This window comes from Oryctolagus cuniculus, chromosome 7 (genome assembly GCF_051225735.1).
Source record: "Oryctolagus cuniculus isolate XC-2025 breed Fujian yellow rabbit chromosome 7, ASM5122573v1, whole genome shotgun sequence".
Classification (NCBI taxonomy): Eukaryota; Metazoa; Chordata; class Mammalia; order Lagomorpha; family Leporidae; genus Oryctolagus; species Oryctolagus cuniculus.
In genome coordinates, this window is record NC_142873.1 from 127928878 (window position 1) to 127952865 (window position 23988).

General features: G+C 45.5%; 1 protein-coding gene across 5 annotated transcripts in view; it reads right to left on the reverse strand.

The window, feature by feature from the left end:
- The window catches only part of NASP (nuclear autoantigenic sperm protein), a 32081-nt gene extending 8427 nt beyond the window's left edge, over positions 1-23654 (reverse strand). For 4 of the 5 annotated variants that reach the window (XM_017345503.4, XM_089336666.1, XM_017345501.4 and 1 more), the window contains exons 1-5: positions 22954-23654; positions 10669-10719; positions 6498-6608; positions 2400-2480; positions 548-657 (exon numbers count right to left, since the gene is read on the reverse strand). In XM_017345503.4, coding sequence (XP_017200992.1) covers positions 548-657; positions 2400-2480; positions 6498-6608; positions 10669-10719; positions 22954-23012 — 412 coding nt within the window. In that variant the 5' untranslated portion in view covers positions 23013-23654. 5 annotated transcript variants of the gene reach the window in all.
- Positions 23655-23988: the final 334 nt, after the last annotated feature.

The following is a 23988-nucleotide window of genomic DNA, read 5'->3' on the forward strand; positions in this document are numbered from 1 at the left end:
TAAGTTTTAGCAGATGGCCTAAAAACTACCTGCCCCCTTGAGAAAAGCAAAGGGAGAGTCACAGCTAGCAGAGCACTTAATGAAAGAAACCCATGCTCCTTACACTAGACACTGTATTGTTTCATTTTGAGCATTCTGATTACCAGTTAGGTAAGAGATGCCAAGCTCTCACTCTTCTCTAAACAATATAACTGTCTGATACATACAGCTCTGTAGCCAACTCAGCTTAGAAATCAATATTTTTTAAACGGAAAAATGTGAAAGTAACTGAGCTGCAGACTATCTAAAAAATTTGCACTAGAAAAAAAATTTAAGGTTGCAATAATATATAAAACACAAATTTAAACAGCCAGATCTGAAAAGTTACCCTCTTACAAAAGCCTGCTGTCACTTTCAGCCACTGCAGCCTCTACCAGATGCAGGCATCCCCTTAAGCATCTTAGGAGAGACCAGCCAAGGCAGGGAGAGCCCTATCTCCATCACTTGTATACAAGATATAAATATATATATACTGCATCTCTTGAATGTCACATGCAATTCTACATACCATCTACATTATCATTATTTTCTACCAGAGATTCCTCTTCAGTTTTTTCCCCTTCTTCCTCTTCCACATGCACACCTTCCAAGGCATTTCCCAACACACCATTCTCCATTCTAGGAGAACAAAAGAAAGAATCAAAGGTATAATAAATATAATCTACTGGGTGTAAGTAAGTACAAGGAATATAAAACTATATATTCATGGGAAAACAGCAATAATCAAAACTTCTGGGCTAGTGTTGTGACACAGCAGGTTAAGCCACCACTTGCAATGCCAGCATCCCATATGAGTGCTGGTTTGAGTCCCAACTCCTCGACTTCTATACAGCTCCTTGTTAATGTGCCTGGGAAAACAGCAGAAGATGGTCCAAGTTCTTGGGCCACTGCCACTGATGTAGCAAGATGAAGCTCCTGGCTTCTGCCTAGCCTAGCCTTGGCCACTGGAACCATTTGTAGAGTGAACCAGTAGATGGAAGATTTCTCTGCCTCTCCTTCTAACTCTGCCTTTCAAATAAATAAATCTTTTTAAAAAATAAAAAACAGGGGCCGGCCCCGCGGCTCACTAGGCTAATCCTCCGCCTAGCGGCGCCGGCACACCGGGTTCTAGTCCCGGTCGGGGCGCCGGATTCTGTCCCGGTTGCCCCTCTTCCAGGCCAGCTCTCTGCTGTGGCCAGGGAGTGCAGTGGAGGATGGCCCAGGTGCTTGGGCCCTGCACCCCATGGGAGACCAGGAAAAGCACCTGGCTCCTGGCTCCTGCCATCGGATCAGCGCGGTGCGCCGGCCACAGCGCACCAGCCGCGGCGGCCATTGGAGGGTGAACCAACGGCAAAGGAAGACCTTTCTGTCTCTCTCACTGTCCACTCTGCCTGTCAAAAAATAAAAAATAAATAAATAAATAAAAATTAAAAAAATAAAAAAGAGGATAAAGACCTGTATGCATTGCCTTTACAATAGGGCCACGATATTCTCAACTTTGTTCCAACACTCGACAATAACATTCTATCAACATTTTCATAATAAATCTACATGAAGTTCTGTATGATTACATGACTAGGAGTTACCAGATATGAGATTAAATAGAAAACAGATTTTTACTAGTATGTATACTTTCAATATATTTTAATTCTGATTATTAAGTTCTGGTGAAAAATACCCAAGATCTTTCCATTATTACTAGAGTCTTATTTACTAGACATTTATGGGTTCTTTAAAAACTGTCCTGTCTACTCCTAATTAAAGATTGTTTTGAGCTAGCTAAACTCATTTTTAAAGGTTTCCAGGGGTGCGTGATGTGACTCCTGGAGTTAAGCCGCCACTTGGGATGCCTGAATTCCATATCAGAGTGTTAGACCGAGTCCTGGCTACTCCACACTTCTAATTCAGCTACTTGCTAATGCATCCGGGAAGCAGATGATAACCCAAGTAACTTGGGTTCCCTCCACTCACGTGGGAGACCCAGATTGAGTTACTGGTGCTGCTGGGGAGTCAGTAGGTAGAGGCACGCTGTTTCTTTGTCTATCATGCTGCCTTGAATTTCAAGTGAATAAATCTTTTTAAAAACGTCTCTATATACCTTATTTGGATCAATTAACTTTCATTCACTAATGAAAAAATCTTTGCTTGTAGTGAATCCCAAAGCAAAAATTTAATTTTACAGTCTGTTTTAAATGGTGTTCACTACTTCCATCGATGTTTCATGCTCCCTCAAAAATTTTATTTCTAGGTAATACCAGTTGGCTAGCTTATGTGAAATCTCAAAGCTAGTAAACAATCTTAGCAAATAAGGAAACCTCAGTTTTTAGATCACGAAGATGATACAAAACATTCTATTTATAAACAAGGCTTAAAAGACATACCTTGCTAATTCCAAAAGTGATTTCCCATAGAAAAAAAAAGCTTCTCCACACTCATTAGCTGTCTCTCCGTACTTCTTTCCTCTATAAAGAAAACAAAATTAACATCTGATCTAAAATTATTTCTAGTTCTTTAAATTGACATTTCTTCAGTGACACAAATCTTTTAGAAAATCAATACAACCCTTTTGCTATCAAAGGGACTTTTAGAAACAATGTATGTGGGCCAATGTGGTGTGGTGGGTTAAACTGCCACTTGACACCAGCATCCTACATTAGGGTGCCGTGCCAGTTTTCTTCTTTTATTTGACAGGTAGAGTATGGACAGCAAGAGAAAGAGAGAGAGGTCTTCCTTCCACTGGTTCACCCCCCTAATTGGCCGCTACGGCCAGAGCCACACCAATCCGAAGCCAGAAGCCAAGCGCCTCCTCCTGGTCTCCCATGCGGGTGCAGGGGCCCAAGCACTTGGGCCATCCTCCACTGCCCTCCCGGGCCACAGCAGAGAGCTGGACTGGAAGAGGAGCAACCAGGACTAGAACCCAGCACCCATATGTGATGCCGGCGCCACAGGTGGAGGATTAACCAAGTGAGCCACGGCACCAGCCCTAGGACACCAGTTTGAGTCCTGGCTGCTCTACTTCTAATCCAGCTTCTTGCTAATGTGCCTGGGAAGGCAGGGGAAGACAGCCCAAGTGCTTATGCCCCTGCCACCTATCTGGAAGACAAGGATGGAGTTCCTGGCTTCAGCTACACATAGACCCAGCTGTTGCAGTCATTTGGAGTGTGAATCATCAGACAGAAGATCCATCTCTCCCTTTCTGTTTTTTTTTTTTCTGCCTTTCAAATAAATAAATCTTTTTTTTTTTTTGGGGGGGGCGGGGGAGACAGGCAGAGTGGACAGAGAGAGAGAGAGAGAGAGAGAGAGAGAGAGAGAGAGAAAGGTCTTCCTTTGCCGTTGGTTCACCCTCATGCGCGCTAATCCGAAGGCAGGAGCCAGGTACTTATCCTGGTCTCCCATGGGGTGCAGGGCCCAAAGACTTGGGCCATCCTCCGCTGCACTCCCTGGCCACAGCAGAGAGCTGGCCTGGAAGAGGGGCAACCAGGACAGAATCCAGTGCCCCGACTGGGACTAGAACCCAGTGTGCCGGCGCCGCAAGGCAGAGGATTAGCCTAGTGAGCCGCGGCGCCGGTCAAAATAAATAAATCTTAAAAAGTGGGAAGCACTGGAGTTGTGGTACACTGGGTTAAGTCATTGCCTGCAACAACAACATCCCATGTGAGCAACTGTTCAAGTCCCAGCTGCTCCACTTCTGTATCAGCTCCCTGATAGTGCACCTGGGAGAGCAGCAGAAGATGGCCCAAGTACTTGGGCTCTTGCCACCCATGTAGGAGACCCAAATGGAGTTCCCTGCTGTGGTTTCAGCTTGGCCCAGTCCTAGCCATTGTGGATATTTGGGGAGTGAACCAGCAGCAGCAGATTGAAAAAATCTCTCTCCTTTCCCCCCATTAACTGACTTTCAAATAAATAAATCTTAAAAAAAAGCATACGCTAAAATAGTATCACTGTGTTCTTCATCTATATATTCTGACATTAATTTGTTTTAGTTTGGGGCTGGCACTGTGGCAAAGAAAGTTAAGCTTCCACCTGCAATGCTGGCACCCCATATGCACTTCAGTTCAAGTACCTACTGCTCCACTTCCAATCCAGCTCCCTGCTAATATGCTGCTAAAGCAGCGGAAGATGGCACAAGTACTTAGGCCCCTGCACCCACGTGAGAGACCCAGAAGCTCCTGGCTCTGGCCTGGCCCACCCTGGCTGTTGTGGCCATTTGGGGAAATGAACCAGTGGCTAGAATCTCTCTCTCTCTCTCTCCTTCTATCTCTGCCTTTCAAATAAATGAATCTTTAAAAAAAATTTATTTCAGTTGGTATATAATCCAAGGACCAAATACATTGATAGGTATTCCTCCAGCCACAAGATGAATGTCATGGGCAGGAATACTTAAAGAGCCTTTGTATTTAGAAGATGAGTAAGGTTTATGGGAGTGAAGTATCCCCTGTGGGTGCCAGTTCGAGTCCTGGCTGTTTCATTTCCAATCCAGCCCTCTACTATGGCCTGGAAAAGCAAAAGACAGCCCAAGTCCTTGGGCCCCTACACCCACATGGGAGACCCAGAAAAATCTCCTGGCTTCAGAATGGCCCAGCTCTGGCTGTTGCAGCCATCTGGGGAGTGAACCAGAGAATGGAAGACCTCTTTCCCTCTCTGCCTCTCAAATAAAAAAAAGACAGCACTATTTAAATTTCAGTTATTAATATCTAGACAAGTGTAATAAAAGGGAAAGAGGAAGTACTTCTCTATGTAAAATAAAGACTAGCTTCCAATGAGTAAAAGATAAGCAATAGCAGGAGTCATGCAATGTCAGGGCAACTAATGTTAATGGCCTGAGAGCCTAATAAGCTTAACTGGAGAAACTAAGCAGCATAAAGTAAAATGATTTAGAAAAAAAAGATTGAACTGGCCTACCATTAAATTCATATTTCAATCTTAGAGAAAACTAGCACAAACCAAATCAGAGGGAAAGGCTACTGCTTCAAGATTTAACTTACTCTTTTGGCTCTCAGATCTGGAGGTAGTCTTTGAGGAAAATAGAACATCTTTAAGACATTAAAGCTAACCTGGTTCTTCTTCATAACAAACTGCATCATGAAGAAAGAACCTAAATTGTGGGGCCGGTGTTGTGGCAAGCAGGTAAAGCTGCGGCCTGCAACATCAGCATCCCATTTGGGTGCTGGATCGTGTCCCAGCTGCTCCACTTCTGATCCAGCTCCCTGCTAATGGCCTGGGAAAAGCAGTAAAAGATGGCTCAAGTCTTTTGATCTTTGCCACTCTCGTGGGAGACCCGGATGAAGCTCCTGGCTTCAACCTGGCCCAGCCCTAGCTGTTGTAGCCATCTGGAGAGTGAACCAGCAGATGGAAGATCTCTGCCTCTCTCTGTAACTCTTTCAAATAAATCATATCCTTTAAAAAAAAAAAAAAAAAAGATGAAGAACCTAAATTGCGAATTTGATGTTGACAGGTTTCAACCCAAGTCAGTTAAGTAAACCAACTGCAAATCATAAAAAAGCCCATATGTTGCTCCTGGTTACATGTGGGAAGAGGGCATTTGCTTTATTTGCCTTGTTTAGTTTCCCTGCCCTATAATATCCAAGTAATCATGAAGATGTAACAAATTTTAACATGTAGTATCTATCAAAAAAGTGCACATACACACACAGACACCAGATTTGCACCCAAAAACTTTTAATTCCATTTTCCATGAACTCTGTACCTTCATCTATATGGCCAGATGGTGGTAGCTGCCAGCTTCCAGCCGGTTCCAACAGCAGATAACAAAGGTGCTAAGGATGTATGAAAGGGGCTGGCACTGTGGCATAGTAGGTTAAGCCTCCACCTGTAGCGCCAGCATCCCATATGGGTACCAGTTCATGTCCCAGCTGCTCCTCTTCCAATGCAGCTCCCTGCTAATGTGCCCAGGAAAACAGCGAAAGACGGCCCAAATACTTGGATCCCTGCACTCATATGGGAGACCCAGAAAAAGCTCCTGGCTTCAGACCAGCCCATCTCCAGCCGTTGTGGCCATTTGGGGAATGAACCAGAGGATGAAGACCTTGCTCTTTGTCTCTCCCTCTTTCTGTAACTGCTTCTCAAATAAATAAATGTCTTAAAAAAAAAAAAAAGTATGAAAAATGTGATGCCATTAATGGTATTAGTGGCAGAGTGATCAATCATGATTTGCCCAGGACAGGTACCCCCAAACATGGAACTTCCAGTATTAAAATTGGGAAAGCCCCAAGAAACCAGGACAAGTTGGTCACCCTAATTAATAGTGACTGGAATACAAACTATCTTACTCAGGAAAGTTAAAGTCTTTCAGTCAGCAATATTTTAGTTTTATAGTTCAATGGATAAACAATTATGTGAAGAATCATCACATTTTAAAACTCTTGCTCTTTATTCTTTTTCCTCATAATCGAACGGTTTATAACTCAGGACTTATTAGGAACATAATATTACATCATGGTAAAATATGTAATACTTACAAAAGACTAGCTGCTTCCTGAAATGCATTGACAGCTGCTGGAATATCGCCCATCACCAGATGTTTCTGTCCTAAACCCAATAATTTCTTAGCTTCGCTATCCACATCCAGACTGCAAGAAAAAGTTTATTTTTGTTTAGTGCCAAATACTGTTTAAATCAATATCTACTGGACACATTTAAAACATAATAGCTTTGTTAATTTAAAAAAAATTTTTGGACTACTCTGGCAAAGTATAGTTAACCCATGTTTGTTTACTACTGCAAAACCAAAAGAAATCTCAAAGGCAACATTCTCAGAACTTTAACTAGAATATTGTCTCTTAAAGGTTTATCTATTAATGCAGATCCTGAGAGGCAGGGTGATGGTAACAAGTTAACTGAGCTCCTGGCACCCATGAAAGACCCGGATCAAGTTCCAGGCTTCAGGCTTCCCGCCTGGCCTACTACCCGTTCTTGGCAGAGCACCAAGAACCAGCAGATGGGAGCACCTTCTCTATATTTCTGTCTATCTCTGCCTTTCAAATAAATAAATAAATAAATAAATAAAAGGATATCTACTCACAAAGCCTATATTGTGTCACTATAAATATTCCTAATAGACAAAAAAATCACAAAAGAATCAAATTCATACAAGTTATACTAGTTAAAAGAAAATTCTCAATCAATAAAAATTTATATAAACAGGGTAGGAGACAAAGAACTCAATAAAAACTGTGGTTTTGGTATAAAGGCAAACAGATCAAACAGAACAGAGTATGAAAACAGAATACAGTTCAGTAGATCCACACATGTATATATGGCCAACAGAAATTTGACAGAAGTGCCAAGGCATTTCAATGGAGGAATGGATAATCTTTTTAACATATAGCACTGGAAGAATGGATAATCTTTTTAACACAGAACACTGGAATAACTGGATATCCATATGCAAAAGAGATGAACTTCAATCTTTATCTCATACATTATAAAACACTAACTTGAAATGGGATCATAAATTTTCTAAATATAAAATTTAAAGCCATAAAATTTCTATCAGAAACTGCAGGAAAATCCTAGTAACTCTGGGTTTGACAAAATCTTTCTAGATGAGAGAAAAAGCAAAAGCTATTTTTAAAAATGGTGGGAAAACAATCAGTAAACTGGCCAGACCATTAAAACAAAAAGCTTGAACAGCTTTACAAAGTAGCCAGTAAAGTTGCCACCTGTGACACCAGCATCCCATATGCTCAACGGTTTGAGTAGCCCATTGGTTTGAGTATTGGCTGCTCTACTTCCAATCGAGCTCCCTGCTAATGTCCCTGAGAAAGCAGCAGAAGATGGCCCAAGTCCTTGGGCCCCTGCACCCACATGGGAGACCTGGCTCCTATCTGGCCCAGCCCTGGCTGTTGCAGCCATTTGAGGAGTGAACCAGCGAATGGAAAATATATCTCTCCCTTTCTCTCTCTGTAATTCCGCCTTTCAAATAAATAAATATTTAAAAAAAAAATAAAAACATTTGTTTGAAAGATATTAAAAACTAAAAAGTCAAAGCACAGCCTAGGAGAAGGTATATGTAAAACACCGGACACAGGACTTCAATATATAAAGAACTCTTTACAACTCTAAATAAAAAACAATCCAATAAAAAGAACTTGAACATATTAAGACACACAGCAAATAAGCACATGAAAAGATGCTCAACATCTTAATCAGTTAAAAAAAATAAAATACAAACAACTCACAAGTAGATACCATTATACTCCCACTAGAATGGCTAAAAATAACAAAGACTAACCACATCTAGTATTGGCAAGGTTGTAGATAGAACTACTGGAACTCTCATACACTGCTGGTATGAATGTAGAATAATAGAATAACTTTAGAAAACAGTTTGAGGCTGCTCCATTTCTGATCCAGCCCCCTGCTAATTATGGGAAAGCAGCAGAAGATGGCCCAAGTGTTTAGGCCCCTGCACCTGTGTGGGAAACCAGTAAGAAGCTCCTGGCCTCTGGCTTTGGAGTGAACAGAGGATGGAAACTTCTCTCTGACTCTGCCTCTGCAGTTCTGCCTTTCAAAAAAATAATTTTTTTTTTTTTTTAAAGAAAACAGTTTGGGAGTTTCTTAAAAGTTAGATATATACCTGCCATTTGAACCACTCATTCTATTTCTATGTAAAATACAACCATCTAACAACTATCAAAAATAAAAGTGTATGCCTATTAAAAGACTTCTACACAGGGGCCAGTGCTGTGGCATAACAGATAAAGCCGTAGCCTAGCCATATTGGTGCCAGTTCAAGACCCAGCTGCTCCACTTCTGATCCAGCACTCTGCTATGGCCTGGGAAAGTAGTAGAAGATGGCCCAAGTCCTTGGGCCCCTGCATCTGCGTGGGAAGACCCAGAGGTAGCTCCTGGCTTCAGATCGGCACAGCTCTGGCCGTTGCAGCCAACTGGGGAGTGAACCAGCAGATGGAAGAACTCTCTCTCTTTCTCTGTTTGACTCTTTCAAAAAAAAAAAAATCTTAAAAAAAAAAAAGAATGAATGTACAAGAATCTACAAACAAAAAGGGAGCCAGTGCTGTGGCAGAACGCAGTAAGCTACTGGTTGTAAAGCCAGCTTGCTCTATTAGAGCAACTGTCCCTGTTACTCTACAACCTGGATGGAGTTCCTGACTCTTGAGGCCATCTACGGAGTAAACCAGAAGATGGAAGATTTCTCTGCTTTTCAAATAAATCTAAACACACACCAGAGCGATCTAAACAAGGACCTGGGAGGCAGCACAAATGGTTAGATTCTGGATATACTACACTTATCTTGTAATTTGCTAATGTTAACGTACATGATGGTCTTCAAAAAGCTCATGGGAAATACAATCGTTTAAAAAGTACATGAATTTCAAAAACTTTTCTGCACCAAAATAATCTTTTATTCTATTTTCCATGAACTTTCTCAAGTAACTTTGCAATTTCTTGATTGAGTCAAGGTAAAGCCAACATTTTCTGACCTGGGCAAACTGGTTTTAACAATTGTATTAGACCAGCCAGCACCGCAGCTCGCTAGGCTAATCCTCCGCCTGCAGCACCAGCACCCCAGGTTCTAGTCCCGGTTGGGGCGCTGGATTCTGTCCTGGCTGCTCCTCTTCCAGTCCAGCTCTCTGCTGTAGCCCGGGAAGGCAGTGGAGGATGGCCCAGGTCCTTGGGCCCTGCACCCACATGGGAGACTAGGAGGAAGCAGCTGGCTTCTGCCTTCAGATCAGCGCAACGCGCCGGCCGCAATGCGCCGGCCATAGCAGCCACTTGGGGGGTGAACCAATGGAAAAAGACCTTTTTCTCTCTCTCTCTCTCTCTCTAACTCTGCCTGTCAAAACAAAAAATTCTTTATTAGACCATGTGAGGACTTTATCTACAACTACATTTAATCCTAGTATCTACCTTCATAAACTTGTTGGATAACTGCCCTCATTTTAAAGAAGGAAAAACTGAAAACTAGCGGCAGAAATTCAAAGCTAGACAATCAAGACAAAGAATTCTAGAACACTGCCATTTACTGAGACAAAGCCAACTGAGGGAAAAGCAGGTGATAGGCAAGGGAACCAATTTATTTAGTTTTGAATGTGTTAATTCTAGAGGCCTATTAGAACTCTAAGATGTGAAAGAGGAGAGGTCCAGCAGATACATCAGAACTAGAGATACAAATGAGAGTCATGTGCTTAAAGCCACAGATTTTATGGGGATTACACAGGGATGGCTATTAAGAGAGGCTACAAGGCTACAAGTCCTACGAGTCTTACAACCTCCTTTTGAGACAGGAGAGATGAGGAACTGGCAAGTGGGGGGTACCCCCATGGAGAGGACAGTGGATAAACAGAAAATGGTATCTCAGAAGCCAAATGAATAAAAGTAAAGGAGTAATCAATAGTGTCAAATGTTGCTGACAAGATTAGCTCTGAGGACTGAGAAGTGATCACTGGATTAAGGAATACAGATGGCATTAATGACCATGAACAAGACCATGTTAGAGGAACAATGAAGGCAAGACTTCAAAGTTCAAGAATAAAACAGGAAATAAAGCAGATGCTTCTTTCAGTCTTGTTACCTATTAAAAATAATGAAACTAACTGCCTTCAAGTTATACTGTCCTTAGTTTATATTCCAGATATGAATCTAACTATACCATATAAATATTCTTACCTCTCCACTTTATCTGAGGAAGTAGAAGGAGCAGGAGCATCTTCTTCAATTCTATAATGAAAAATTAAGGGAAAAAAGTAAAACCCAAGGCTATTTTAAACAAGGAAACTAAATTCAGTAAAATATAAAAGAATAAAGAACTATCACTTACTAGATACTCAGTCTAAGTATTACTGATTTACTTAAATATCAGATCAAATCCTTACCCATTTAAGTATCTGGGTTGGAAATAAGCAGTAACTTCATAGCTAAGAGCCACAAAAATGAGGCACAACTGAAAAAGCAGCACTTTATACTCAGAAGCCTGGAGTAATCATGAATACTTATCTATAAGCCCTTTTTGCAAATAGTTCTATTAAGAATTATTCTAACCAATTGTTCTAGTATACAGCTTCTCAAACAACTTGTAGTTGGTTTGAGAACAAGCATTTTTTTTACTTGTAGTTCAAAATAAGCATTTTTTTACTTCCAATCCATAACAAATGACTTTTGTAAAACACAGTGGAAATGTCAGATTAATACCAAACTGCTTTACATATTTAAGTGCTTACTCCAAATCTTTGTACTTATCTTTGTAAACAATAAGAGTTCATAAACCAACATACAATATGGTAGGAACAAATGTACAATTTATGTACAAACATAAGTACATTATTAATGCTACATATAAATATGTGGCAAAAAGAACACACAAAATGTTTTGTACCTAAACAGTAAGAGATTGAGGTGCAATACTTACTTTCTTAGCTAGTCACATGAAACAACTAAGAAATGACCAATGTACATGAACTATCAGTTTTCAGACACTGAACAACTAGGATAACAGAATCTGAGAAGAGGTTAAAAAAGGAGGGGGCAAGCTTTATAAGTACTTCAACTCATTGCCAAATTTTTACCCACAGCACTGAGGACTCCAAGAGTCCTCTAACAGTCTCACTGAATTGAAGAGATGGATTTGGGAAGATTCAAGGTGGCCAGAACTTACAGGACAGAACAGAGCAAGCTCAGATAAATATAGAACAGTCACTTAGCCTCTGATGTTAATCAGCCTAACGTGAAAAAACTAAAAACTGGGAGCAAACCAACAAAAAGGAGATGAAATCTTAACAGTTCTAGAATAGTTTGCGGCAAAGTATAGCCCTCAGAAGAGTACTGCTTTAGTAGTAATAAAGCCAAATTAGTTAGCACTAAAGGCTGTTCTATAGCTGCCTAACTATCAAAATTTACAGGCTCTAAAAGAGTGAATTATTTCCAAATAATTGCATCCCAGAACAAAATAAAAATATCTTCAAAACAGGCTGGTGCTGCAGCATAGGCTAAGCCTCCACCTGTGGCACCAGCATCCCATACGGGCACTGTTTCATGTGCTGGCTGCTCCTCTTCAATCCAGCTCTCTACTTATGCCCTTGGAAAGCAGTGGAAGATGGACCAAGTGCTTGGGCCCCTAGACCCACATGGAAAGACTCGGAAGAAGCACCTGGCTTCAGATGGCCCAGCTCTGGCTGTTGTGATCATTTGGGGAGTGAATCAGCAGCTGGAAGACCTCTGTCTATAATTTGGGTCTCAAATAAATAAAAATCTTCAAAAAAATATTCAAAGGAAAACAAGATCCAGCACCCCAAAACCAATTTCATGGTATCTGATATCACCACTGCCCCACCCCCCAAAAGTGAACTATCAGGCAAAGAAACAAAACAGGAAAATAAAATCCTTAATAGAAAAGGACATTCGGCACGGCAATTAAAATACCACTTGGGACACCTGCCATCTTAAATTGCAGCACCTGGGTTTCCCTCCCGGCTCTGCTTCCAAATCCAGCTTCCTGCTAATGCACAACCCTGGGAAGCAGCTGGTTGATGGTTCAAGTACTTGGGTACCTGCCACTCATGTAGGAGACCTGGATTAAGTTCTGGGCTCCTGCCTTTGACCTGGCCCAGCACCAGCTAAAGTGACCATCCAGGGAATGAACCAGTGCAAGGAAGATCTGTACTCTCTCTGCCTTTCAAATAAGTTTTTTAAGGGGCTGTCACTGTGGCACAGCAGGTCACAGCCACAGCCTGGAAAGTAACACATGAACTGCTTTAATTTTCCTCAACTACAGTAATAACAATCTCACAGGACTGATTCAAAAATTAAATGAGAAAGTTTATATAGTGCTCAGTACATTTTTAAGACATAATAACAAGCCGGCGCCGCGGCTCACTAGGCTAATCCTCCGCCTAGCGGCGCCGGCACACCGGGTTCTAGTCCCGGTCTGGGCGCCGGATTCTGTCCCGGTTGCCCCTCTTCCAGGCCAGCCCTTTGCTGTGGCCAGGGAGTGCAGTGGAGGATGGCCCAAGTGCTTGGGCCCTGCACCCCATGGGAGACCAGGATAAGCACCTGGCTCCTGGCTCCTGCCATCGGATCAGCGTGGTGCGCCAGCCGCAGCGCGCCGGCCGCGACGGCCATTGGAGGGTGAACCAACGGCAAAGGAAGACCTTTCTCTCTGTCCACTCTGCCTGTCCAAAAAAAAAAAAAGACATAATAACAGATTCTAACAGTCATTAATAATAGAGGGACAGGAAGAATTGGAGATGATATCAAAGCAAAGAATGATAAAGACTAATTTAGCATTTTAGGCAAGCACTGATTATCTTCAGTAAGACTGCTTAAATGTATGAAGGGAAAAAAGCCAGAGCAGAGCACACTGAATAAATATGCATAATCTCAGAACACATCTGTCCTATTAGATTAAGATCTGGTGACTAGAACCTGGGTTCTCATTCATCTTGGATAACGGATTAAAACAGATTAGGGGTCAGCATTGTGGCGCAGTGGGTTACTCCAGCTTCCCACATCAGAGTGCCAAAGTTCAAGTCTCAGCTGCTCTACTTCTGACCCAGCTCCCTGCTAATGCTCCTGGGAAGACAGTGAAAGATGGTCCTAGTGCTTGGACCCCTGCTACCCAGAGTTCCAGGCTTCTGCACTGCCTACACTTGGGGAGTGAATCAGTGGACAAAGACCTTCCGCCACCTTTCCTGTTGCTCTTTCAAATAAGTCTTTTAAATATATAGATATAAAACATTTGTTAAATAAACAAGGCCAGCATTGACACAGCAGGTTAAGCCAACAAGTCACTGAGTGCTGGTTTTGAGTCAGGGACACTCTGCTTTAGATCCAGCTTCTAATATGCATCCTGGGAAGGTAGCAGAAGATGACTCAAGTACTTGCCCCCCCTGCTACCCACATGGGAGGCCCAAATGGGGTTTCCAGGCTCCTGCCTTCAGCCTGGCCCAGCCCCAATCAGACATCTAGGGGGTGAATCAGTGGATGGAATCTGTCTCTGACTCTGTCCATCTTGTTCAAATAAATAAAAATTTTTAAAAACTTGAATAAACAAAAAGAAGGGAAGAAAATGATATTTCTTGAATACAGATTCTTATCTGAAGATATCTGGGTATGAAGGTGTGGGGAGCAACTCGGACTAGACTAAGTTACTGGAATTAAGACTTATTCTATGCATATTCTCTCCCACAATATGGCGCTGGGAGAGGAGTAAACAGCTTCTGCGCAGCTGCCTCCAGTTCGACCAATAAACTGCAGGAGCTGCTCCTGATTGGAGGAGAGCAGCGTGCTCGGCGTGTGGGTAGCAGAGTTGGGATTGGTGGAAGAGGACTATAAAAGAGGAGAGAGACAACATCCACCAGGGAACATCTGAAGGAACACCTGAGCAGCCCCCGAGAGAGCCGGCCAGCGGTGTGCCGCTTCTCCGCGGAAGTGGGGAAGTGGCAGGGGGAGCCGCCCCTCCACGGAGGTGGAGGGGTCGGCAGCCAACCCGGGAAGGACCAGCAGCAAACCCGGGAAGGGCCGAGCAGACGAAAGAACAGCGCAGGGTCCTGTGTCGTTCCTCCGCGAATGGGGGAGCAACAGAAGGGAATTAGTAAAGATAGTAGCTAAACAGATACAATGGTGAAATTTTTAAAAATGCATCTATTTTAGGATGTTTGGATGCAAAGGAGATAGTGCCATCACAGGGAAAAGAGGCACCAGAAAGACAACATAGCAATGGTTGGTATACAATAACATATTTAAAAAATGCAAATCTCCAATGATTTCATATTCAAGATATATTTTTTTTGAGAGGTAGAGTTATAGACAGTGAGAGAAAAAGAAAAAGGTCCTCCTTCCATTGGTTCACCCCCCAAATGGCCGCCACGCCCAGTGCTGCGCTGATCCAAAGCCAGGAGCCAGGTGTTTCCTCCTGGTCTCCAACGTGGGTACAGGGGCCCAAGCAGCTGGGCCATCCTCCACTGCCTTCTGGGGCCACAGCAGGGAGCTGGACTGGAAGAGGAGCAGCCAGGACTAGAACCGGTGCCCATATGGGATGCTGGCGCCGCAGGCGGAGGATCAACCAAGTGAGCCACGGTGCCAGCCCCTCAAGATATATTTTTTTTTTAATTTTTTTTTTTTTTTTTTGACAGGCAGAGTGGACAGTGAGAGAGAGAGAGACAGAGAGAAAGGTCTTCCTTTGCCGTTGGTTCACCCTCCAATGGCCGCCGCGGCCGGCGCACCGCGCTGAGCCGATGGCAGGAGCCAGGAGCCAGGTGCTTCTGGTCTCCCATGGGGTGCAGGGCCCAAGCACCTGGGCCATCCTCCACTGCACTCCCTGGCCACAGCAGAGAGCTGGCCTGGAAGAGGGGCAACCGGGACAGAATCCGGCGCCCCGACCGGGACTAGAACCCGGTGTGCCGGCGCCGCTAGGCGGAGGATTAGCCTATTGAGCTGCGGCGCTGGCCAAGATATATTTTAATATAAACTCTCATACTTATAAAAAGTGTCCTCCCTAGTTTTTCTTTCGGAAAACTTCAAGTTCCACAGTGATTTTAACCCTCTAGCCATTCCTGTGTCCACTACAGTTAAACAGCTGAATGAACATTCAAAACAGAAAAGCACCCAACAGCAATGACAAAACTCACTAAGTTCTTGGTCACAAATCTAGAATGACTCAACAGTTGCAATCTTACATCTCCTAGCATATCTGCCGTGTGACTCTCCAAAATGACTACTTCCCACCCCTACTTCTCTATTCAAATCTCCTACTCCATATTACACTTTACTTCCAGGTAGATCCTGCCTTATACTTCATTAACAGAAACAATTAGACAATCTCCCTACTACCACTCCCAATCTACTTGCCACTGTACCATATTCACTGGTATTCCTATTTCCACGAATGACATTTACAAGCTAGAGCTGGCCCCTCCTTCTCATTCAGTTTCAGTAAAGCCATCCCTGACTATCCAGTGTAAATAATCACCCAGTTACTCATATTACTGTAAAATAGGACACTTTAAAATAATTACTGGGCCGGTGCCGCGGCTCACTAGGCTAATCCTCCGCCTTGCAGCGCCGGCTCACCGGGTTCTAGTCCCGGTCGGGGCGCCGGATGTTGTCCCGGTTGCCCCTCTTCCTGTCCAGCTCTCTGCTGTGGCCAGGGAGTGCAGTGGAGGATGGCCCAAGTACTTGGGCCCTGCACCCCATGGGAGACCAGGAAAAGTACCTGGCTCCTGCCATAGGATCAGCTGCCGCAGCCATTGAAAGGTGAACCAACGGCAAAGGAAGACCTTTCTCTCTGTCTCTCTCTCTCTCACTGTCCACTCTGCCTGTCAAAAAAATAGAAAAATTAAAAAATAAATAAAATAATTACCTACACAGGACTTGTCACTGACATTCTCATTTTACATTTGTTGTTATACTAGTAATGGAAGTTCCATTTGAGAGCAGAAATTACTTGTCACCTTAACCACAGTACCTCTAATACTTAATACAAAAAAAATATATGGGGGCTGGCGCTGAGGCGCACTAGGTTAATCCTCCGCCTGCGGCGCCGGCATCCCATATGGGCACCAGTTCTAGTCCAGGTTGCTTCTCTTCCAGTCCAGCTCTCTGCTGTGGCCCGGGAAGGCAGTGGAGGATGGCCCAAGTGCTTGGGTGTCTGCACCCGCATAGGAGACCCGGAAAAAGCACCTGGCTCCTGGCTTCGGATCGGCGCAGCGCCGGTCATAGTGGCCATTTGGGGGGTGAACCAACAGAAGGAAGACCTTTCTTTCTGTCTCTCTCACTGTCTGTAACTCTACCTGTCAAATAAATAAATTTTAAAAAGATTAAAAAAAACTCAATATACGAAAAATATATGAATTTTGTAGAATATCCTCTACTGCAACCATTTTACAAACAGGTAAACCAAAGCCCACAGTGGCAGAAATGATCTAGTTTTCCTGACTCCTGGTCATCATAAAAATTTAGCATCATTCTTCATCCTCCCTAAAGTTATAAAGTACCCTCACAAACAGAAGTTCAACATCCACCCATCTATGACAGAATGGATAGTGGACATTCACACAATTGAACACTGGAACAGAAACAAATCATTAAAACTTGTATATGGGCCGGCGCCACGGCTCACTAAGCTAATCCTCTGCCTGCGGCGCCGGCACACTGGGTTCTAGTCCCAATTGGGGCGCCAGATACTGTCCCGGTTGCACCTCTTCCAGTCCAGCTCTCTGCTGTGGCCAGGGAGTGCAGTGGAGGATGGCCCAAGTCCTTGGGTCCTGCACCTGCATGGGAGACCAGGAGAAGCACCTGGCTCCTGGCTTCAGATCAGCGCAGCGCGCCGACTGCAGCGGCCATTGGAGGGTGAACCAATGGAAAAGGAAGACCTTTCTCTCTTTCACTGTCCACTCTGCCTATCAAAAAAAATAACAAAAAAGTATGTGATGGGTGATTTTCATAATGAAGTATAAGAAGTCAGACGTGACTACATACTATGTAATACCATTTACATAAAGTTCAAAAACAGATAAATCTAGTCTGTGATGTAAGAAGTCAGAACACCTATCGGGCCGGCGCTGCAGCTCACTTGGCTAATCATCTGCCTGCAGCACCGGCACCCCAGGTTCTAGTCCCGGGTGGGGTGCCGGATTCTGTCCCGGCTGCTCCTCTTCTGGTCCAGCTCTCTGCTGTGGCCCGGGAGTGCAGTGGAGGATGGCCCAGGTCCTTGGGCCCTGTGCCCTCATGGGAACCAGGGGTGGGCGCCTGGCTCCTGGCTTCCAATCAGTGCAACACACAGGCTGCAGCACGCTGGTCATAGCGGCCATTTTGGGGGTGAACCATTGGAAAGAAGGACCTTTCTCTGTCTAACTCTGCCTGTCGAAAAAAAAAACAAAACAAAACAAAAAAACACACACACACACACACAACTATCAAGGGGGCCAATGCTGTGGCACAGCAGATTAGTCTCTGCCTGTGGAACCTGCATCCCAGCTGTTCCACTTCAGATCCAGCTCCCCGATAGTATGCCTGGGAAAGCAGCCAAGGATGGCCCAGGTCCTTGGGTCCCTGTACTCACGCTTCTAGCTTTGGCCTGGCCCAGTGAGGGTCATGGCAGACATTTGGGGAGTGAACCAGCAGATGGAGGCTCGCTCTCTCCCTCTCTCCATCTAACTGTGCCTTTCAAATAAATAAATGTTAAAAAATAAATAAAACAAATTAAAGGAGAAAAGAAATATTATGTTCTTAGAACTGTATCTACAAATCACATTAAATGGTAAAAACCAATTAAAATTTTTAAAAATTAAAGAATTCCAACCTATTCTTTTGAACAGATACCTTTTGCCAACTGAGGTTCACTGTAGATTTAAATGAATACAGTTTAACTTAGGATGACAGTGCATACAAACACAATTGGTTTCGTCATGTTCAATTTGTTCATTATTCTAACAACTTTTTGTGGAATCTTTAAAGTGATCCTCAGTATTTTTTTTTAATTTTATCTTATTTATTTAAAAGTTACACAGAGAAAGGCAGAGCCAGAGAGGGCTTCCATCTGCTGGTTCACTCCCCAAATGGCCGCTATGGCCAAAGCTGAGCTGTTCCGAGGCCAGGAGCCAGGAAACTCCTCCTGGTCTTCCAAGCAGGTGCAGGAGCCCAAGGACTTGGGCCATCCTCTGCTGCTTTCCCAGGCCATAGCAGAGAGCGGGATCGGAAGTGGAGCAGCCAAAATATGAACCGGCAGCCATAAGGGATGCTGGCGCTGTAGACCAGGGCTTTAACCCGCTGTGCCACAGTGCCAGCACCGATCCTCAGTTTTTAAGGTGAGAAATTAATACTTCAGGGGACAGGCATCAGCACAGCAGATCTTCTATCCCCACGGTCTCCCCTACGGATGGCAGGGACAGATATCTGAACCATCATCCAGGATGTTTATTAGAAGGAAGCTGGATCAGAAGCTGAGTAGCTGGGACCTGAACCAGGCACTCCCAAATGAAATGTTGGAGTCCCAAGGACAGACTTAACCACTAAGCAAATGTCTACCTCTCATGTATCTTCTGCCCTATCCTCCTCCCTCCACCTCAAAATACCACCTGGGAAGCATGCATTTAACCCAGCAGTTGGGACATTACTCAAGATGCCTACATCCCATATCCCTACACCCGAATTCAACATAGCTCAGCTCTTGATTCCAGCTTTCTGCCGGTGCAGACCCTGGGAGGCAATGGTGCTGGCTCAGAAAATTTGGACTGAGTTCCAAGCTTTAGGCTTCAGCCAGACCCAGTTCAGGCCATTGTAAGCATTTGAAGAATAAAACTAGTAGACAGAAGATTTCTGTGTCTTTATCTCTGCAAATAATTTAAAAAAAAAAAAAACAAAACACACATTGTAGGGCTGGAGTTGTCACACAGCAGATTAAACTGCTTGCTTGGGACATCAGCATCCTATCAGAGCGTCTGGTTCAAGTTCCAGCTTACTGCACTTTAGATCCAGTTTCCTACTTGCTAATGCATACTAGAAGTAAGATGTGGCCCAAGTACTTGGGTACCTACTACCCACATGAGACCAGGATGGAGTGTGAGGCCCCAGCTTTGGCCAGGTCCAGCCCTGGCTGTAGCAGACAGTTTGGCAGTAAATCGGCAGACAGAAGATCTCTATGTCTCTGCTCCAATCTTAGACAATCACTGATTTAACAATGCTGTTTTAGTAAGAGATGTACAGAAGCCAAACTGAGGCTTTTTACAGAGGATGAAACTGTAGTCCAACATTCCCACTTAAGTAATGAAGTGGTATTAAGCCAACTCTGAACTGAGGTGTATCTCATTCTATCTTTTCCTCTCTACTTGTTTCAAAGCTATATCCATTTTTATTCTTTCAAGGTTATACTGGAAGTATAACCAGGCACTCCAGATAAGAGTCCACTAAGTGCCAAGTTTTCAATTCTGTGAATATTTCAATGACATATTTCAAAGTTAGCGTTAAGTGATACCACTTCAATTTAAGTCTCTATAAGGTGTCCAATATATAGGACCATGAGACATAATGATTTCCTTTACTCTTCTTTTAAACATTAGAACTTTAGAAGCTTCAGTTTTGTGTGTGTGTGTGTGTTTTTTTTTTTTTTTTTTAAGATTTGAGGGGCCAGCACTGTGGCGCAGCAGCCTGCAGTGCTGGCATCCCATATAGGTGCCAGTTCGAGACCCAGCTGCTCCACTTCCAATCCAGCTCTCTACTATGGCCTGGGAAAGCAGCAGAAGATGGCCCAAGTCCTTGGGCCCTGCAACCATGTGGGAGACCCAGAAGAAGCTCCTGGCTCTGGATCAGCACAGTTTCGGCTGTTGCAGCCAATTGGGGAGTGAACCATCAGATGGAAGACCCCTCTCTCCCCTCTCTGTGTAACTTCTTTCAAATAAATAAATCTTTGAAAAAGGAGAAAGCTAAGGCTTCTTTAAAAAAAAGATTTGAGGGGCCGGCACTGTGGTGTAGTGGGTAAGGCCGCTGCCTGCAATGCCAGCATCTCATATGGGTGCTGGTTAGAGTCCTGGTTGCTCCACTTCCAGTCCAGCTCTCTGCTATGGCCTGGGAAGGCAGTGGAGGAAGGCTCAAGTCCTTAGGCCCCTGCATCCGTGTGGGAAGACCTGGAGAAAGCTTCTGGCTCTGGATGGCACAGCTCCAGCCGTCGTGGCCAACTGGGGGAGTGAACCAGTGGATGGAAGACCTCTCTCTCTCTCACTGCCTCTCCTTCTCTCTGTGTAACTCTTTCAAATAAATAAATAGAATTATTTGAAAAGTAGAAGTGTGAGGAGAACAGATCTTCCATCTGCTGGTTCACTCCCCAAGAGACCACAACAACCAGGGAGCAGCCTTCACTGTTCTCAGACAAACTGGGTTGTTATGTACTTTTTCCCAGGTAGTACTGAGATTTAACCCAGAATGTGCCACTTATTATGTCTCTATTCTGAGTTTTTTAATCTATAGAAAGGAAATGAAAGACTACTTCACAGGCCGGCGCTGTGGCATGGCAGGTGGAGCCGCTGCCTGCAATGCAGGCATCCCATATGGACACCTGGCTGCTCCACTCCCAATCCAGCTCTCTGCTACGGCCTGGGAAAGCAGTGGAGGAAGGCTCAAGTCCTTGGGCCCCTGCACCCAGAGGAAGCTCCTGGCTCCCAGCGGCGCAGCTCAGGCCGTTGCGGCCAACAGGGGAGTGAACCAGTGGAAGGAAGACCTCTCTCTCTCCCCTCTGTGTAACTCTCACTTTCAAATAAATATTTAAAAACAAACAGATTTTAAAAAATAAAAAAAAACTACTTCACAGCATACTCAGGTGGCTTAAACAAAAAATTAAAAAGTACATACAATTTCTCAGCTTTAGTCTGCAATTTATGAAGAAACAATTTTTTGCCTTTTTTCCAGAAGCACATAATTTTCTCTATGTATCCCCTACCAAGGAAGCTGAAGACTCGTTCACTGGTAACCTAACTTTCCTAAATACAGATGACACCTGAAAAAGCTGCAAGAGCTATCTGCTGCATACTTTGGTTTAAGAAAAGCACACATTTTTTAACTACTAGAGAGGACAAGGATCCCTCTAAATGGAATACTGACTAGTGGAGTTGTCTAGGCAGCACCATAAAAAGGAGCCCTTTTTAATGATAGACAGAAAAGGACACCCCAGCCCAACCTATTCCCATCCGAGTCCTACAGAACCAAAGGAGGGGACGTGGGAGTTGGAGAACCATTACTGAATTCACTAGGAAGTGAACCAACAGGTGGTGCAGTGGGTCGAGATAAATAAACCTCTGCTAACTACCAACGAAACGCACTAACCAGTCGTTATTAAAGTGTGAGCCTATAGAAAATTAATCACAACTATTTCACAGCAACCTTGGCTTTCACACTGGAGGCAACTAACTACTCAAGTGCAAGGGAGGGGACAGAACCAGGCCCCTTAAAAAAAAAAAAAAAGGCAACACTGGACATCAGACCTATTATAGGGAAAACAGCATTTGTTTCTGGCAACTAGTGGGTCGGCTTCCCTCCACTGTTCAATAAACAGTTTCTGTCTGGGTGGCACTGCGCCGCTCTCGGAGCAATCCGCTGTGCCTCTACTGCTGTGTGAACGGCTGGGGTTCCAACACGGCTGCCGAGTGAGGAGCGCTCGGCACGGCTCGGGCTGAGGCCGCCAGGCGAGCCGGTTAGTACCCCCAGAGGCAGCCGAGTCTCCAGAGAACTCCTCCGAACCACTGCGCTCCCTCCCACAGCCCAGGGCTCGCGCAGCGCCGAGGGGCGGGGCAGCGCCCCCCACAGCGCCCCGAGGTCGGCGGGGAGGCGGCGGCAGGGACGCAACCCCACCGCCGAAGTCTAAAGCTCTCGCTCGCCCGCGCCGCCACAGCCCCAAACAATGGAGTTTTCCCGCCTCCTCGAGGCCCCACCCTCTGCTCCACAGCCGGCGGAGGGCAGCGAATGCACGCGCACGAGACCCCGCCCCCCGCGGGCCCCGCCCCCCCGACCCCTCGTGCGGCGTTTTTTTTTTTTCCCCCTTTTTGGCGCCAAATCTCTGTGGGCTCTACTCCCGGGCTGTCTGAGGGCTCCACCGAAGGCGCACGCCAGGAGTGCTGGACTGTGGAGACACGAGGGCAGCCGGGGCAGGCCAGGGCCCCGCCTCTCCACGGACAGCCCTGGGCCAGGGGAGGAAGGAGAGGGGCAGGCAATGGAGACAGCGCCGCTGCCCCCGGCAAGATGGCGGCCGCGAAAAACCGGGCAGGGGGCGCCAGCCACCCGCCGTTACCGCTAGCGCGCGTGGCTCTCAGCAAGAGGGGGGGCTTCTCCACTGTCCCGGGCTCCCCGAACAGCGACAGTGGCTTACGGCAAGACAAGTCCTCCCACACACCGGCGTCCCTCCCACGGAGCCCCAGTCCACCAGCCCTCCCCGCGGAGTGGCCGGTGCCTCAAGCTCTCCACGGTCCCGCTTACTTGTCGGCGGAAACCAACTCCGCGGCGATGGCGGCAGTGGTTGTGGACTCTGTGGCCATCGTTCCCCTGAGGAGGTGGACCACTGAGAGGAACAGAGTCTGTGAGGAAAACAGTGGAAATTTAGGACGCCAGACACTTATCCAGGGACAGAAAATGGCAGATTGGAGACTCCGCGCGGCTCGGGCCCTCTTATATAGCTAGACCCTCGCCCCGCCCATCCACTTCCGGACCCTCCCCCTTAGGTTTAAAGGGCCAGGACTTACCCCTCTCTTTCGCAAGGACACCCCCGCCCCCGCCCCCGCCGAGTGGCTCTGCGGAGTACCTGACCTCCCTGGCCCGCCTGCCCCTAAAAATAAAAACAACTTCCTGCTTCTCTCTCAAGTCGCGCAAGAAGAACCAGAATCTTGGTACTACAACTCCTGACAGGGCGCCCGTGTGGCTTCCACAGAAAGAGAAGCCTGTGCTGTTCTACATATTTGGAGCGAGTAGCTGACGGTCTCGTTCTGGCCTGGATACTCAGCAAGGTGACTGCGACTTTCTGTCCGTCCTCTCAGTCCTAACGGAAAGACACGCAAGAGCCGAGCGCGGGTACAGCAGCAACGGCTAGAACCGATCTCGGCGAGAGACGCGTGGCTCCGGACCTCAGCAACTACTGACGCAAAAAAATGCTGCTCCACGATTGGCTACAACTGAAACTACCGCGCTTCAGGGAAAGCTCGGGGTTGCGGCGGGATACCGTTGGCTCCTCCCTCCGGACCCGCCCCCGCCGGCTCTCCCAATCCGCGGACGCGGTCCTCTTAGGTCCCACCCAGATTCCAGTTGTGACTAGCGTAGTGCGGTTAGCTCTCTGCCTCCACTCCAGGCTAGGACTTGTTTGAGTGCCTACTACGAGCTGGGGGACTGTGCCTAGACACTTAAAGCTCTTGACAGTCTCATTGAATCTTAAAAACTACCCTGCAACTGAGACCGGTGTTACCAGCCCCGTTTCGTAGAGAAAGAAACCAAATTTCAGGGAAGGTGCGGCTTCCTCAGAAA